Below are 15,355 nucleotides of genomic sequence, written 5' to 3'. Positions count from 1 at the left end.
GGTTCCTGTTGTTACCACCAGGGTGGGGCTCTGGGGGCGTGGGGGAGGACCTTGGCACGGAGCAGCACATTGTAGGAAGAGTCTTCTGTCTGCGGGAACTGGGCAGAGGCAGACGCTCGGCCCTGCTCAGAGCCTGAGGGCGTGATCGATCGGCTTCTTGTCTCTGCAGCTTGGAGCCTCCAGCTCTCACAGGAAAAGGCTTGGGCCGGGCAGCCAAGACCAGGCTGCAGACCGAGCTTCTGTTTTCTGGTGGCTCTCCTGTGTGGGTATTGAGCCACAGGAAGTGAGGCCCAGCTGGACCAGGGTTAGGCTTCCTACAGCCAGGACTTTGAATTCTCAATTGGGCAACTCTCATTCAAGGCAGAGTCATGCTTCCTCCTTCAGAGGCTCTTGACAAGCCCTCACTGGGACGTGCCTTTCCCGGCTCCGTCTGCCTGCAGTCTGTTTCACGGGGCCTGTCTCAGCACCACTCACGTCCTCCACGCTTCCATTTGTGAGGCTCACAGCTCAGTTCATGGAGCTTTTCTGTCTCTGTGTTCTCATTTTTTAATGTAAGTTGCATTTCTTTAAAAAATGTCTGAAAACTCATTGCTCATTTCTCTTTAATATTGTCTTACTTGTGCTTTAAATTTTTTCTGCAGATACAAAAAGTAATTTCTTGGATTTTTAAAATGCAGGAGATAGTTTATTTAATCAGATTGACTGTTACATCCATAACTGAAATGTAATTTTTTTCTAGATACATCCTGTTTTGTTCAAATGTAGACAAATTTAAGTGCAATTTTTTAAAAAATATATTTTATTGATTTTTTGCAGAGAGGAAGGGAGAGGGATAGAGAGTTAGAAACATTGATGAGAGAGAAACATCGATCAGCTGCCTCCTGCAAACTCCCCACTGGGGATGTGCCCGCAACCAAGGTACATGCCCTTGACCGGAATCGAACCTGGGACCTTTCAGTCCGCAGGCCGGCGCTCTATCCACTGAGCCAAACCGGTTAGGGCTTAAGTGCAGTTTTAAAGTGATCTAAATGAGCATTTGTTTAGGGTTTGGCTTGTAATCGTGTGTGCCACACGAATGAGCGGTGTGCTGATGGGGATGTGAAGCACACACTGAGGGAGGCTCCCTGCTGCCAGTGCTCACAGACTATGAACCATATGCCACGGAGGTGACTGCCCGTGATCCTTAGCCCAGAAATCCAGCGCATCGCCAGGATGCTGTTCGGACCTCGGCAGGAGCAGGGGGGTCAGAAAGAAACAGACTGTGGGGCCTGTGTTTTACTCCCTGCTTGTCCTCCAGGGCCAAAGCTGGGCCCTGGCATGACTTCTGAGACCATTGGGCGTTCCTGGGGCAGGTGTGCGGCCTAATGAGCAGGTTGTGTTCACACCTGCATATTTACTACCTACAAACTCCCTGCCTCTTTGAAAGGCATCGTTACTTTTTGTTCCAATTCTCTGCCCACCCTGAGTCCTCCTTTTCCATCTTTTACCAAGGAGCTGCCTGCCTCTTAGCTCACTCTCCTGCAGAGCTGAGCAGAGCCTTACCTGGCAGGCGGGGGGAGGGGGGACCCACCGCAGGCTCCATAAGTCTCTCTCCCCACCTCCCCCCCGACCCCATGCCAGGATTTATGACTTCCATTACCTTCTACACACACTCTCTCTTGCTTTCCTCATCCCCAAAAAGTCATTCAAACCAGGACCAGGTTGTCCATAAGCTGAGGTCTGTGTGCCCGAGATTATGTATTAAAATGAGAGAAAGTCTGAAGTGGTCATGAAATCTCAGGGGACTCCGTGACCTACGACAAGCAGCTGGTCCAAGAGTACCCCAGGGGCCCACTCCCTCCCCCTCTGATTGAAGACGCCTTCTCAGGAGTGGTCCCGACCCAGCTGGCTGCGATCGCCACAGAAGGTCACAGACAGGCTCCCAGGCCTCCTCATTCAGATCCCAGTCTTGGGAAGGCAGAGAGCTGTATTTTTCTCAAGGCCTCGTCATTCTCACTAGTCAGACAGATGTGGAAGAGTCGCTGTGCTCATCCCCACACCGGGCAGGGCCACTCTCTGTAGGTAGATGGGCTCTGACAATGAGGCTGAAGTCTGAGCTTTCTGAGGCCTGGGATTTTGCTCTGTTTCTGTCCCCTTTGCCTGGAGAGATAAATCATCAGCAGAGATGATAAGAAGGGTAGGATCCCACGCCAGGACTTTTGGACAGTTCCACAGGTTCTGAGTCTCCCTGTAGCTGGTCCCAGGTATTCTTGGGGATCTGAAATTATCTATTTCCATATCCTGGAGGCATTCTTTGAACTAAACAGTTTAGGCAGCAAAATAAAATAAACTTTTATTCCAAATGATCTCTAGTTTTCTTTTAGGTGACACACCCAGTTAACAGGAAACTTAGGTTTTTTGAGGGAAATGTGAAATTGAAATGAGTACTTCCCAGTGTGACCCAATATGGGTGAAACTGAATCAAAATTGTTATTTTTGAGGGACCTGGAGGGCCATTCTAATTCTAGACTTGCCCCTAATCATAAAGTTTTATATTTGGCTTGCATTTTAAAGAGTGGCATAGAGGGTCCTGGTGTCCTGGCTTCCTCCCTGGGTCCTACCTTTGGGTCTCAGCAGTCAGTCTGCAGCCCAGTGCCGCCCATCAGCAGGGCAGTGGCTCTGCGGTGGGACCTCCGGTGGCTGGCTGGTCAGTCTCTCTCATTTCAAGTTTGCTTCCAGATGTCATGAGCCAACAGGGCCTCCATCACATGTAATGTGACAGACGTGGGCTCGCCATCACATTGTAACATGTAAGCGTGCTCACCCTGAAAAGCATTCTATGTTGACACATTAGCAACATGAATGTTTATGCCTGTGAATCGGGCTGTGTTTACCACCAAGGGGCTCGGCTGCCTTGGAGTAGCCGGAGCGCGTCCGTGGGACTTGTTGGGGAAGAGGCAGGCCGGGCCCCCTCTTCGATGTCCCGGATAGCCACCTTACTGCAAGCTGTGGAAGCAGTTGCTGCAAGCGTTGAGTTTGGTGCTTGAACTGTGTGCTGCTCTTAATCATCCATGTTGCCCTCCGTTTCTGTGCAGATTGCAGCCCCCCTCCTGAAGAATCCAGCCCAGGTACGTGGTTTCCGCCCCAGGGTCGCAGAGGGCTCTCCGAGACTCAGCTAGCATGTGCAGTCTGTTATCAGAGCACTGTGCTCCCAGAGTTACACCATTGCTGTCTAGGAGTTCTTCATTGTGAGGCACGCAGCAGCTTTGCTGAGGCTGGGTGAGGGACCCGTCGGGCTGGGGGCAGTGGCCTGCAGCAGCCATCATGTGCATTTTTCCACGTTCCCACCCTAAACCCGTCTCAGAGGATTAATGTCCGTGAGTGCAGTGGGCTTCCGGCAGCGGGTCACCTGCCTGGAGGGAGGTGCACGTTTGTAAAGGAGACCTTTGATTGCACCGGGACTTCGGGGCATCACCGGAGGGAGTGTGTTGGGTCATAGGGAGTCCCAAAGGCTGTGACCTTCGTGGTCACACAGACTCTTTTCTGAGTCTGGATGCAGCTCGAGGCGCCAGGCACTGGTTGCTGTGGCTCCCATTGGAGTGAGCGCTGGGCATGGGGCTTCTGCTGCCTTTGCAGGTAGAAATCAACGTTGACAGCTCTAGTTCAGGGGTCGGCAAACCCAGCTCTGAGCAGAGTCCTGCCAGGCACCTGCTCTTGTCAGTACTGTTTTCCTGGAATCCAGTTGTGCCCATGTGCTCCGTGCGGCCTCTGGCTGCTTTCGCGGGGCAGTGCCAGGGTCAGTCATGGCAGTGGAGATCCTGTGGTATTTAGAGCCTAAAGTATTTCCTGTCCAGGCCTTGACGGGAAAGTGCCGACCCTGCTCCAGCTCTTACTGTGCTTCCTGGATTGGCCTGTTCCCTGAGTGAGCATGAGACCCCGAATAATATGTCAGCTTCCAAACTCCAAACAGCTGATGATCGTTGGATGGTTGCACACCTGCCTGCATGTAAACATGAGCTAGCAGGACACCTGCTCTGTATCCAGAGGGTAGCAAACCAGCGATCATGGGACTTACCCACTTCCTGTCAGCTCACCTGGCACTGTGGTTCCAGCTCAGCCACTGGGCGACTGCTGGCTGCAGCCCCAGCTCCCATCCACCTGACTCGTCAGTGGGCTGATCTGACTGGGCTTATCATACCCCCAGTTTGCTTTCAGCCCCTTTTATAGTTTCTTTTTCCCAAAAAAGTCAGTGCGGGGTCTCACCCCCCAGTGCCCTAGACCCTCAGGGCCCTGAGGCCTTGGTGGACATATAGGTGCCTTGCCCCTGTTGCCGCTCCTGGCCCGTGCCCTCTCCTCCTCCCTGCGCTGTCTCTGGGCTTCACGTCCTCAGCTTACCTCCAGGGCTGGTCTGTGCCTTCATGCCGAGCTGCTTCCTTGGAGCCTGAGTTGGAGAAGTTTGGGACCACACCCACAGTCAGGACCAGGAAAGGGGCGGCATCACAAGCCTGCCCCCTAGAAGCTCAGGGCTGTCCTCAGTGCAGTGTCCTGCAGTTTACTGATGGGAAGGCTAGTGGGGCCCCGGGCGGGCACACACCATGCCCGGTTGGTAGAGCTCTCCCGGCTCAGTCAGCTGTGTCCTTTCCCAAGTGCTGGGGGCTTGTCCAAAATTGATGTCCAATGGACTAAGCCAGGAATCCCTTTGGCTTTTGCTGCACAACCTTACAGGAGTCTGGATTGTCTGGATTCACGCACACAGGCACACTTTACCTCTCAGTCTCCCTCCCTCCCTCCTTCCCCTGCTAATGGGGGTCAGGGGTGCAAAGGCATGGCCCATGGATTGGCTACCAGTCAGCACGTGTTACAGGTTAGCAACTAGGTAAAGAGCTGCCCCCAAAAGTGACTGGGCTGCATCACTAGGGCACCTGTTGGTCGCTGCTGTTTTCTTTTGTGGCCAGACAGCCCCTCTCCAGCCCTCACGTCTAGATGCCTTGACCTAACTTTGGTCATTACTGTCCCTGGCGTTCATTTTGTCTGAAAGTTTTACATTTTAGCTTCTCATATTGACCCAAAATATATAACACCCAACCCCTACTCTGAAGCTCTTGACGTCATAGAAACCATGAGGAGTTGAGTCAGATGCGTGTGCAGGTGGCAGGTGCTCCCGTGTCTCCCTCAGCCCGCTGAGCCCGTTTCCTCCCCAGTCCATCACCCTGGCTGTGGGTAGGTGAGGAGATGGTTGTAGGTGAAGCGCTCAGCAGGCCGTGCACAGGCAGCGGGGGCTCAGGCCTGAGCCGCACCCTCTCCTGCACACACTCCGCGTGCCTGCTAACCATGCTTGTATACTCCAATTTTGTCAGTGGATTTTATTAAGGTAGCAAAGCTGAGTCATTCTTTGGATTTTTTTTTAATGAGAAGTAGGCAAAGTAAAAAACTGCTGTATGGAGTCGGCTTACTTAGTCAGATAGGACCACTGATGTATTTTGAGCATTTTTCAGGTTAAAAATGACCATAATTTGCATATTAATTGCATATGTATATGCATATTAAGTGAAAAAGAAAGTAAAATTGGCAGCATTTGCTCTAAGAGGACTTACTTTTTCCTGAATAGTCATCATGACACCACTTTTTCCCAAACTATTTGAGCACTAAAACTTCGTTGCCATCAGTTTTTTTAATTGTTGCGGGATATAACTGACATGCATTCAACAGACTTCAAAGAAACAAAATCGTGGTCTCTGAGAATTTTAGATGAAGAGACTTGGGTGTGATTTAGTACCAGGCTCCCATTTTACCAGGAAGAACCCACCCGGCTGAGCGGTCGAGGAACCCCTCTCGGCGGCAGCCGGCCCGGGACACATTTTCCACTCGTTGGTCCAGTGTTCTTTGTCACCATAACTTATTGGCTAAGACCGTTCTGCTTCGACTTTCTAAATTTAAGCCGGCTTTTTCCATTACAGTGTAAATCCTTGTCCACATACAGTGGGCCTACTTATACAGTGAGGTCATGGCCAAATTTTGAATAGCTACATCTTCAAAAACCCATGCTCATCAAGCACTGAGTGGAGGGGATCTTTTTGCAGGTTTTAGGCACTTCTCTCATTTCTTTTTCAACAAAGTGCCAAATGCAGTGTCTGAGAGAGCAGAGCCAGGGCCAGGCCTTCTTGCTGTGTTTATCTAAGACGGAGCTCACCCCTGGCAGATGCACTGCTCACGCGCCGGGCCTTCCTGGAGGGCGGGGGCACCTGAGGGCATGCTGCCCAGCTTTGTCCCACTGCCTCGGCTGCTGCGTGTGTGTGGTGGGCGCACCCAGTGCTGGTATCAAGTGCCTGTTTCTGGGTTTGGTGACCTGTTAAAAATGGAACTGATGAGGGCGTCTTCACCCTTTGAAATGCCCTTAGTCTAAATAGGAAGGAGAAAGAGCCAAAGCCCCAAATTCCTTTCACTCTGTTTTCTCCCCTGAGGTTCTATTTTTTAAAAGTTGTTTTGGTTCAGGGTCAAAGCTTCCTTCTAGTCCTAAAAACCTCTACACTAGAAATAGATGGGACCAGGCAGGAAGGCTGGGGCGGGGAAGAGCGAGTGCAGAAGGAAGGGATATCTGAGCTGAGAACACGGAAGCTGAGCAGAACCATCCTTCCTTGGACGTGGGGAGGGAGCAGCTGGCACAGCTGCCAGAGGCTGGACCAGGAGGGGTGTCCTTGTCCTTAGCGCCTGAGCCAAGAAGCAAGGTAACAGGTCACTGTCCTGGGTGCCCTGGGGTGGAGGACCGGGGGCTTGGCCTCTACAGACAGAATAATTTTCTTCCTTAGTCATGACTTGCAGGGTCTTCTCTTGCTATTTCCCTCAAAAAGAATAGTCTTGAGTGTTTACATGTCGAGCCCCCGCAGGTTTGGGAGACCAGGCATGTGTCTGGGACCCAGAGGAGGGCTGGTATCTGAGCTCACGGGAAAGCTTTAGGCTGGGAGGTTAGCAACCCGATCGATCCAGGCAGAACTTGGCGCCATTCGGGCAGAGCGTGTGCCCGGCGGAGTTAGGTGCAGAAGGGGTGGGAGTGCAGTGGGGAGGGCAGTGCGGGTTAGGCACAGGCACCCTGTTAGACTTCCAGAGCTTCCTTCTTCGATCTCCCTTCTCACACGCTGTCTCCCCGGGACAGGTGAATGGAGTGAGGCCCTTTACCCCCTGCTGACCACACTCACAGACTGTGTGGCCATGATGAGCGACAAAGCCAAGAAGGCCATGGTCTTCCTGCTCATGCAGGACAGCGCGCCCACCATCGCCGCCTACCTGAGCCTGCAGCACCGCCGCGACGCTGTCTTCTGCCAAACCGTAAGCCCGCGCCTCCCCTCAGGACACAGGCACAGGAGCCTTTCCTCGCTGCCTTGGGAACCCCAGAGGGCCAAGTGTCCTGCCTGTTGCTTTTGCATTTATGTGACATGGAGGACACAGAGGAGCCCATCCAGCTGTCTGCACTGAGGAGAGGGTCTGATGCCAGACTAGTTTCTCCCTGAAGAAGGGCCCTGAGGGCAGGCACACACCTGCTCCTCCTTCCCCAGGATGTGGTCGCATTGCCAAAGGCTCAGCCTCTTTACCGCCTTTTTCCCCACGAGGATTTCAGCGAAGGAGCCAGCTGTTGGCTGTCAGGGCAATCTGTCTTCCTGTTTACAAAACAGCAGGCGCTCAATTCTGCAGCCTGCGCACCACTCTGTCCAGCGGTTCCTGTTGTCCTCATAGGAGGGAAGAGCTAAATGAATGTCACGGGTGTTGTCGATGTCAGTCATCACTTTAGCAAAGGGAACAGTCGTGCAGAGCTGGCTGGTTCTCTGCCTGTCCTCACCCATCCCGGGAGGCCTCTTTCTCCCAAGGAAAGTCTCCCTCAGAGGAGACGTGCAGAGCGGCCGAGTCCTTTCTCGCTGCTGTTCCTTGTTGTGTCACCTCAGTTCCAGCCAGAGCTGGCCTGGATCTGGGAGTATATAGACCCTTTCACTGTAGGGAATTAATTCTTGGCTTCCAGGAGGTACTAGCCCAGGAGTAACTGCTGGGAGGTCAGGTCAGAGGCTGAGTCAAAACCAAACGTACCTTTGGGAGCAGCAGAGTAGTGAGCCTGGAGCGTGGCACACCCTCCCTGGGGCCCAGGCCCCCAGTCCCCCAGGCAGAGGGTTCTGCTGAAGCGTGGTTAGAACGAGGAAGCAGAGGAGCTCGGGCCCGGGGTGACTGCCGTTGGGTGAGGAAGTGTCTGTCCCCTCAGCTGACTGCTCTCATCTGCGGCTTCATCATCAAGCTGAGGAACTGCCTGCACGACGACGGCTTCCTGCGGCAGCTCTACACCATCGGGCTGCTCGCCCAGTTTGAGAGCCTGCTGAGCACCTACGGTGAGACCCGGGGCTCCTGCCCTCTGTGCCTCTGGGATCCAGGGGTTCATGGGGGTGTGGACGCAGGTGATCCCATGCTTTCTCCTGCATATTTTTCTGATTACACATGTAACACAGGCTGATTCAAATAAATCCAGCATGACCAAACTCTGTAGCAAAGAGCCAGATGAGAGTCCTACATAGTGACCCTGACCCCAGCTTTATGGTGGTTGTTACACATCTGGGAGATCTTCCTAGTTGAGGAGGGATGATGGTTATCTAAGCACCAACTTCATGTAGGATGTTTGGGCCATTTCTGAACCCCTCCTGTGAAAACAGTGCTGGTATGTATCTTTGCACATAAGATTGTGCACTTGTGGGCCCATTTCTGCAGCCTCTGAATCATTAGAAGGAAAGTGTGTCAAAGGAACTGGCTGGTGTGGCTCGGTTCGTTGGGTGTTGTCCTATGTACCAAATGCCTGGGTTGCGGGCTTGAGACCTAGTAGAGGGTGTGCAGGAAGCAGTAGATGTTTCGCTCTCTCTCTTCCTCTCCCTTCCTCTTTCTTTAAAAATCAATAAAAGTATTTTTTTAAAAGAGTAGGAATATTTTAAAATTCCATAGATATTTCCCAATTGCCCTCTAAAAAGGCTCTTTTCTCCTTACCTCCATTTTTACTTATTTCTTTGGAGAAGATAAAAATGAATAATTTAAAAAGTATTTGTTGGTTTCATACCAGTTTCTACTTGGGGAGAAGAAGCAAATTGCCCGGTGAAGAGGCTTGGAAAGGCCCTGCCCACACGCTCACTCCCACTCATCACAACCACACCTGATTGTGTCACCTTCCATTTGCACCCCACCCTGTGACCGGGTGAGTCCATGGGGGGAGTGGCAGGTCCCCTCCATCTGACAGCCCTCCTTCCCTCTTTTGCATCCAGGTGAGGAGCTGGCCATGCTGGAGGACATGAGCCTTGGAATCATGGACTTGAGGAACGTGACCTTCAAAGTTACACAGGCTACTTCCAACGCATCAACTGACATGCTGCCTGTCATCACAGGAAATCGGTAGAAGTATTTTTTAAATTCTTAGAACTAATAGTGTCTTAAGTTTATTACTTCCCATGTGCTCTTTTTTTTGAAATCACTTAAAAAATTTTTTCAATTACACGTGACATACATTGTTATATTAGTTTCAGGTGTCCACCCAGTGATTAGACATTATATAATTTACTAAATGACCATCCAATAAATCTCACACCCATCTGACACCATACATAGTTATTAGACTATTATTGATTACATTCCCTATGCTGTATTTTACAGCTCCGTGATATTCTATAACTACTAATTTGTACTTCTTAATCCCATCACTTTTTTCACATCCCTCCCACACCCCTCCCACCTGGCAACTGTCAAAATGTTCTCTATCCGAGTCTGCTTCTCTTATGCTTGTTCATTTATTTTGTGGGTTTTTTTTACACTCAGTTGTTGATAGGTAATTATTTATTGCCGTTTTTATTTTTTTATCTTTTTTTCTTCTTCTTAAAAAAGACCCATTAACATCTATTATAATAAAAGTGTAATATGCTAATTAGACCAGACAGACGAACAACCTTCCGGATGTCATTCTGGATGTCCTTCTGCATGAAACCTCAGTGGTGGGGGCTGAGGCAGAGGTGGTTAGGGGTGATCAGGCAGGCAGGCGATCAGTTAGGGGCAGTCAGGCAGGCAGGCAAGTGCTTAGGGGCGATCAGGAAGTCAGGCAAGTGGTTAGGGGCGATCAGGCAGGCAGGCGAGCAGTTAGGGTGATCAGGCAGGCAGGCAAGTGGTTAGAGTGATCAGGCAGGCAGGCGAGTGGTTAGGGGAGATCAGGCAGCCAGGCAGATGAGCAGTTAGGAGCCAATGGTCCTGGATTGAAAGAGGGATGTCCAACTGCTGGTTTAGGATTGGACCTAAACCAGTAGTTGGGCATTCCCCAAGGGATCCTGGATTGCAAAAGGGTGCAGGCTGGGCTGATGGACGCCCCCAACCTGTGTATGAATTTTGTGCACCGGGCCTCTAGTTTCATATAATACTGATTTGATGGTGATGAACTCCTTTAGTTTTTTCTTGTCTGGGAAGTTCTTTATTTGTCCATTGATTCTAAAAGATAGCTTTGCTGGGTAGAGTAATCTTGGTTGTAGGTCCTTGTTTTTCATCACTTTGAATATTTATTGCCAATCCCTTCTGGCCTGCAAAGTTTCTGTTGAGAAATCAGCTGACGGTATTATGGGAGCTCTCTTATAGTAACTAATTGCTTTACTCTTGCTGCTTTTAAGAATCTCTCTGTCTTTAACCTTTTGCATTATAATTATGATGTGTCTTGGATCCCCCTTTGGATTCATCTTGTTTGGGATTCTCTGAGCTTCCTGGACTTGTATGTCTAGTTTCTTCACCAAGTTAGGGAATTTTTCTGTCATTATTTTTTCAGATAGATTTTCAATTCCTTGCTCTCTCTCTTCTCCTTGTGGTACCCCCATGATATAAATATTGGTATGCTTGAAGTTGTTCCAGAGGCTCCTTACACTATCTTCATTTTTTTGCATTCTTTTTTCTTTTTACTCTTCTCATTGGATGTTTTTTGCTTCCTTATATTCCAAATCACTGATTTTATTCTCAACTTCATCTATCTACTGTTAATTCCCTATAAATGATTCTTCATTTTAGGTAGTGCAGCCTTCATTTCTGACTGGTCCTTTTATATGCTGTTGAGGTTCTCAGTAAGTTCCTTGAGCATCCTTATAACCAGTATTTGGAACTCTGACTCTAGTAGATTGCTTATTTTTATTTTGTTCTTTTTCTGGAGTTCTGTTCTTTCATTTGGGACATGTTTATCTCATTTTGGCAACCTCCTTGTGTTCATTTCTGTGTATTAGGTAGAGCTACTACGTCTCCTAGGCTTGGTAGAATGGCCTAATATAATAGGTGTCCTATAGGGTCCAGTGGCACAGCCTCCCTGATTACCCAAGCTGGGCACTTGAGGTGTGCATTGCCCCTCCCATGTGGGCTGTACAGCTTTCTCTTATAGTTGAGCATTGATTGCTGTTGGCAAGTCAATGAGAGGGATTTACTCCCACCTGATCAGCTTCAAGGACTGGCTGCAACCACCAACTACCAACCTCTGTCCACTGTGGAGGATCAGCAGTGTAGGGCCCAGGTCCACAGAGCAGGACTTACTTCAACGGGGCTCTGGTGCCCGCACAATCCACCCCTTGAGTATATTGTTTGTGGAGGTGGTTAGGTGGTGGTGCTTCAATGTGGTCTGAAGCTGTCCACTGGGTCCATTGTCTCTTGTTGGGCTTCCTAGGAAGTGCAGGCCAAGGTCAACTGCTGCTGTTCTTCCCGGGGCCACAAAGTGATCTGCAGATGTCTATCACTTGTGCTGGGCTTAGAGGTGCCCAGGGGAGGCTAAGCTGTGAACCAAGGCCACCTGCTTCCAGTGCTTTCCTATGCTTGTTTCTATGTATTAGGTAAAGCTTCTCTGTCTCCTGGACTTGGTAGAGTGACCTTGTGTATTAGGTGTCCTGTAGGGCCCAGTGGCACAGCCTCTCCAGTCATCCAAGCCAGGAATTCCAGGTGTGTCCCTGTGTGGGCTGTGTGCACAGTCTTGCTGTAGTTGAGCCTTGATTGCTGTTGGCATCACTGGGAGGGATTGACCCCAAGGCCATTTGGCTGTGAGGACCAGCTGTGACTACAGTAGAAGAGCTGCTGTGCAGGAGACATTCCTATGGAGCAGGACTTGCTTCAGTGGGGCTTTGGTGCTCTCCAAGTCTTCCCCTTGAGTGTGTTGCTTATGGAAGTGCCCACATTGTAATTGGCATGGTCTGAAGCTGACCACTGGGTGCATTGCCTCGGGCCTCTCGGAAGGTGGGCTCTGCCTTTTGTCATCCGGTATAAGCTACAGAATGATCTACAAATGGCTGCTACTTGTGCTGGGCTTGGAGATGCCCAGAAGAAGCCAAGCTGTGAATCAAGGCTGGCTACTACTAGTGCCGGGCCTGGGGCCACTTAGCAAGAGGTACAGGGTACATAGAGGCCAGATGCTGCTTGTTTGAGAGATTTTAGGAAAGTCCGAAGCATGAAGCAAGATAGGCCAGTTTTATGGAAAACCCATTGGAAACAGCTTGTGTGGGCCTGCAAGTAGGGTGCGGGTGGGGTCTCAGGGAATCACCAGGGCGGGGCAAGTAGCCTTAACCAGGTTGATGGAGACTCAGATATGGTGCCTCACTCTGCAGGGGGAACATCCACAACTGAGATATCCCTCCTGATTTTTGTATGCCACATGTGGGTGTGGGACCAGCCTGGTCCATGTCTCTGCCCCTTGGACCAGTCTCCATGTAGCTTCTTGAATTCCTAGTTGTAGGACTTCCATTCAGCTAGATTTCAGGTGCTTCTGAATGATGGTTGTTCTTTAGTTTAGGTGTAATTCTGATGTGGTTGTGAGAGGATGCAAGTTCTGCATTTACCTACATTGCCATCTTGGCCTGTGTCCCTGCCATGCAATCTTAACTTTCGTTTTATTGTTTCATTCAGTTAAAAGTGCTTATCACAGCCTCAACTGGTGTAGCTCAGTTGGTTGAGCATCATTCTGTGCACCAAAAGGTCGCTGGTTAGATTCCCAGTCAGGGCACTTACTCAGGTTGCAGGTAGATCCCCAATAGGGGCGTGTGTGGCAGGCAACCAATCAATGTTTCCTTCTCATATCGATGTTTCTCTCTCTCTTCCTCTCCCTGCTCCTCTTTCTAAAATCAATAGAGACATAGATTTTTTAAAAATGCTTACCATAGCCCTCTACGTTAATTTCATCCTCTAAAGGTTCACACCAGCAGTTTGGGAGTCACTGAGCCAGATGGCCAGCCCATACTCCGTGTTGCAAAGAGCTTGGTCTTCCTCGTCTCCCATGCCTGCTCTCCCTTCTCCCCCATCACAAGCCTAACCCCTCCTCTCCCATTTCCTAGGGACGGGTTTAACGTGCGGATCCCTCTGCCTGGCCCCCTGTTTGACACCCTGCCCCGGGAGATCCAGAGCGGCATGCTGCTTCGGGTGCAGCCCGTCCTCTTCAACGTGGGCATCAACGAGCAGCAGACGCTGGCCGAGAGGTGCGTGTGCAGCCCTCGGGACGTGGAGCTGGGGCAGACATAGAGATGATGTAGAATGTGGACTCAGCCCTCTTCAGGCTCCTGATGCTGGATGGACTTGGTCCTCCTTCCTTCCTTTGGCCACCAGGAGCGGCATGAGCCACCTTCCTTTGGTCAAATGAAGAGGCAGAGGAGAGACCTGGCATCCCAGGTCCAGGAGCCTGAGCAAGGCGGGCAGGGAGAAACTCCTCGGGCCAGAGGCCCAGGTCCCAGGAAGACGGGCAGTGGCGAGGTTAGAGGGCCTGTGTGCCATGCAGAGGGTCACCTGGGTCCTAAAGGCTTATGCCTTGTCAACTCCCTGCAGGGTCACCTGCCAGGCAGCAGGGAAGAGCCATGTTGCAGGTGTGTGCACATGTAGGTGTGTGCTGCAGAGGAGGAGGGGTTGGGTGTGTGCAACCTGTCATGACCTTTCACTAGTACATGAAAATCTTTCCTGCTTTCTGTCCCATCATGTGATGTGTGTACTTTAGAATGAAAAGGTTTCTTAACTCTCAGTTAAGGGCATTTTGTCTCTAGGATGATCAGCCATATTCCTACTGGGCTTTTAAACGATCCATCGACCCCTAGGTGTACGGTCACTCCATTTGGCACATGTGGTGTGGCTGTGGGGAGGCATGGAAGAGCATTAGGGCAGGACACAGTCAGGCTTACCTTTTAAGTCAATGACTTTCTGGCCATGTCCTGGACAACGTTAGGGGACAAGTGTGCTGAGAAGGTTGTTGGAGAGAGTCGAGCCCGAGGCAGACAGGGTCATGTGGATGGAGATTTAGCAGTGTGACAGAAGGCTGGGCCCGCAGCTGGGTGAGTGTGAAAGAGAGGGACAGCAGGACAGTGACAGCCAGGCTTTTCCGTCTCAGTGGGTGGTGCACTGGCCCAGGAGCCAGGAGCAGGGTCATGGAGCTGGGCTCGGAGCCCTCGAAGGTTGGGCAGGTGGAGGAGCCACTGCAGGAAGAGAGGGAGCATCATTGGCAGCAGGGAGGTGGCCGGCGGGGGAGGAGAACTGCATCTCCTGTGTGGGGCAGCTCCGTTCCGATGCCTCCGCGAGAGCAGGGCCACATCGTGGTGAGCGGGGGCTGGTGGAGGAGGACGTGATGGTGGGGTGAGTCCAGGGTTTTTGCTTTGCTCCTGGGACACTCTCCCCTCAGCTCATAGACAAGCCCAGCTGCTGCACAGAGGGAAAGCCAGCGTGGTCCTCAGGTAGACAGGCTGTGGTGGACCCACAGGAGGGTCCTGCCTCTGAGCAAGAACCTGGACCATGAAGAGGCTACTGTGCAGGAGACCACTCAGCAAGGAAAGGTGGAGCGGGCCTGGCCTCCGGGCCTTGGAGTCACAGCTTGCCTGTCTCTGTGACTGCTTTGCACCTTCCTGTGGTGGTCTCCTCTGCCTCACCCTTGAGCCTCTGGCATGTCTTGGCTGCCTGCAAAGTGGGCAGGGTGAGCCACATGGTGAGGAGAGCTAGTCTCCACACAGTCCAGTCGAGCGAGGTCATTCGGAGACAGAGCGCACCTTCACACCAAGTGCAGGACCCGTCCTCACTCCCCAGTCGCCGCCCTCCTGCAGTCCCCTCTCCTGAGTCCATGAGGGATGGGAGGATGGGACTCCCGCCGGGCCAGCACTGTGGGGTTTCGGGTGTGCCGCGGGGGGGAGGGCTGTGCACCTGGAGTTCTCATAGCCTCCTGGACATGCCTCTAACCAGTGGTGCATGGCTCCAGCTGATGAAATGTGTTTAGACTTGTCACCAAGGCAGCGGGGACAGCCTTAGCCTGGGAGCCGAGGTGCCCAGAATGGGGTGTGCTCAGTAAATGTTTGCGTGGCGTTAGCTTGAGCGCGATCGGGCGCTGTGGGAGGAGGGCGGC

At 51.5% G+C, this 15,355-nt stretch overlaps 1 protein-coding gene across 15 annotated transcripts in view; it reads left to right on the top strand.

The window, feature by feature from the left end:
* The window catches only part of INPP4A (inositol polyphosphate-4-phosphatase type I A), a 124,171-nt gene that overhangs the window by 92,425 nt on the left and 16,391 nt on the right, over positions 1–15,355 (top strand). For 13 of the 15 annotated variants that reach the window (XR_011473202.1, XM_070429896.1, XM_070429892.1 and 10 more), the window contains 5 exons: positions 3,075–3,107; positions 7,130–7,302; positions 8,222–8,345; positions 9,261–9,387; positions 13,320–13,460. Coding sequence is in view for 14 of the 15 variants with exons in the window: in XM_070429896.1 (XP_070285997.1) it covers positions 3,075–3,107; positions 7,130–7,302; positions 8,222–8,345; positions 9,261–9,387; positions 13,320–13,460 (598 nt within the window). In the remaining variant the exon portion in view is untranslated. The remainder of the gene's footprint in view (positions 1–3,074; positions 3,108–7,129; positions 7,303–8,221; positions 8,346–9,260; positions 9,388–13,319; positions 13,461–15,355) is intronic. The other 2 variants (XM_070429897.1, XM_070429894.1) reach the window with 1 other exon arrangement.

Source organism: Myotis yumanensis, unplaced genomic scaffold (assembly GCF_028538775.1).
Source record: "Myotis yumanensis isolate MYYU_CA2020_CCGP unplaced genomic scaffold, mMyoYum1.0.hap1 SCAF_11, whole genome shotgun sequence".
In the NCBI taxonomy this organism is placed as follows: Eukaryota; Metazoa; Chordata; class Mammalia; order Chiroptera; family Vespertilionidae; genus Myotis; species Myotis yumanensis.
The sequence above is the reverse complement of the archived record's forward strand: the minus strand, read 5'-3'. Positions and strand labels throughout refer to the sequence as shown.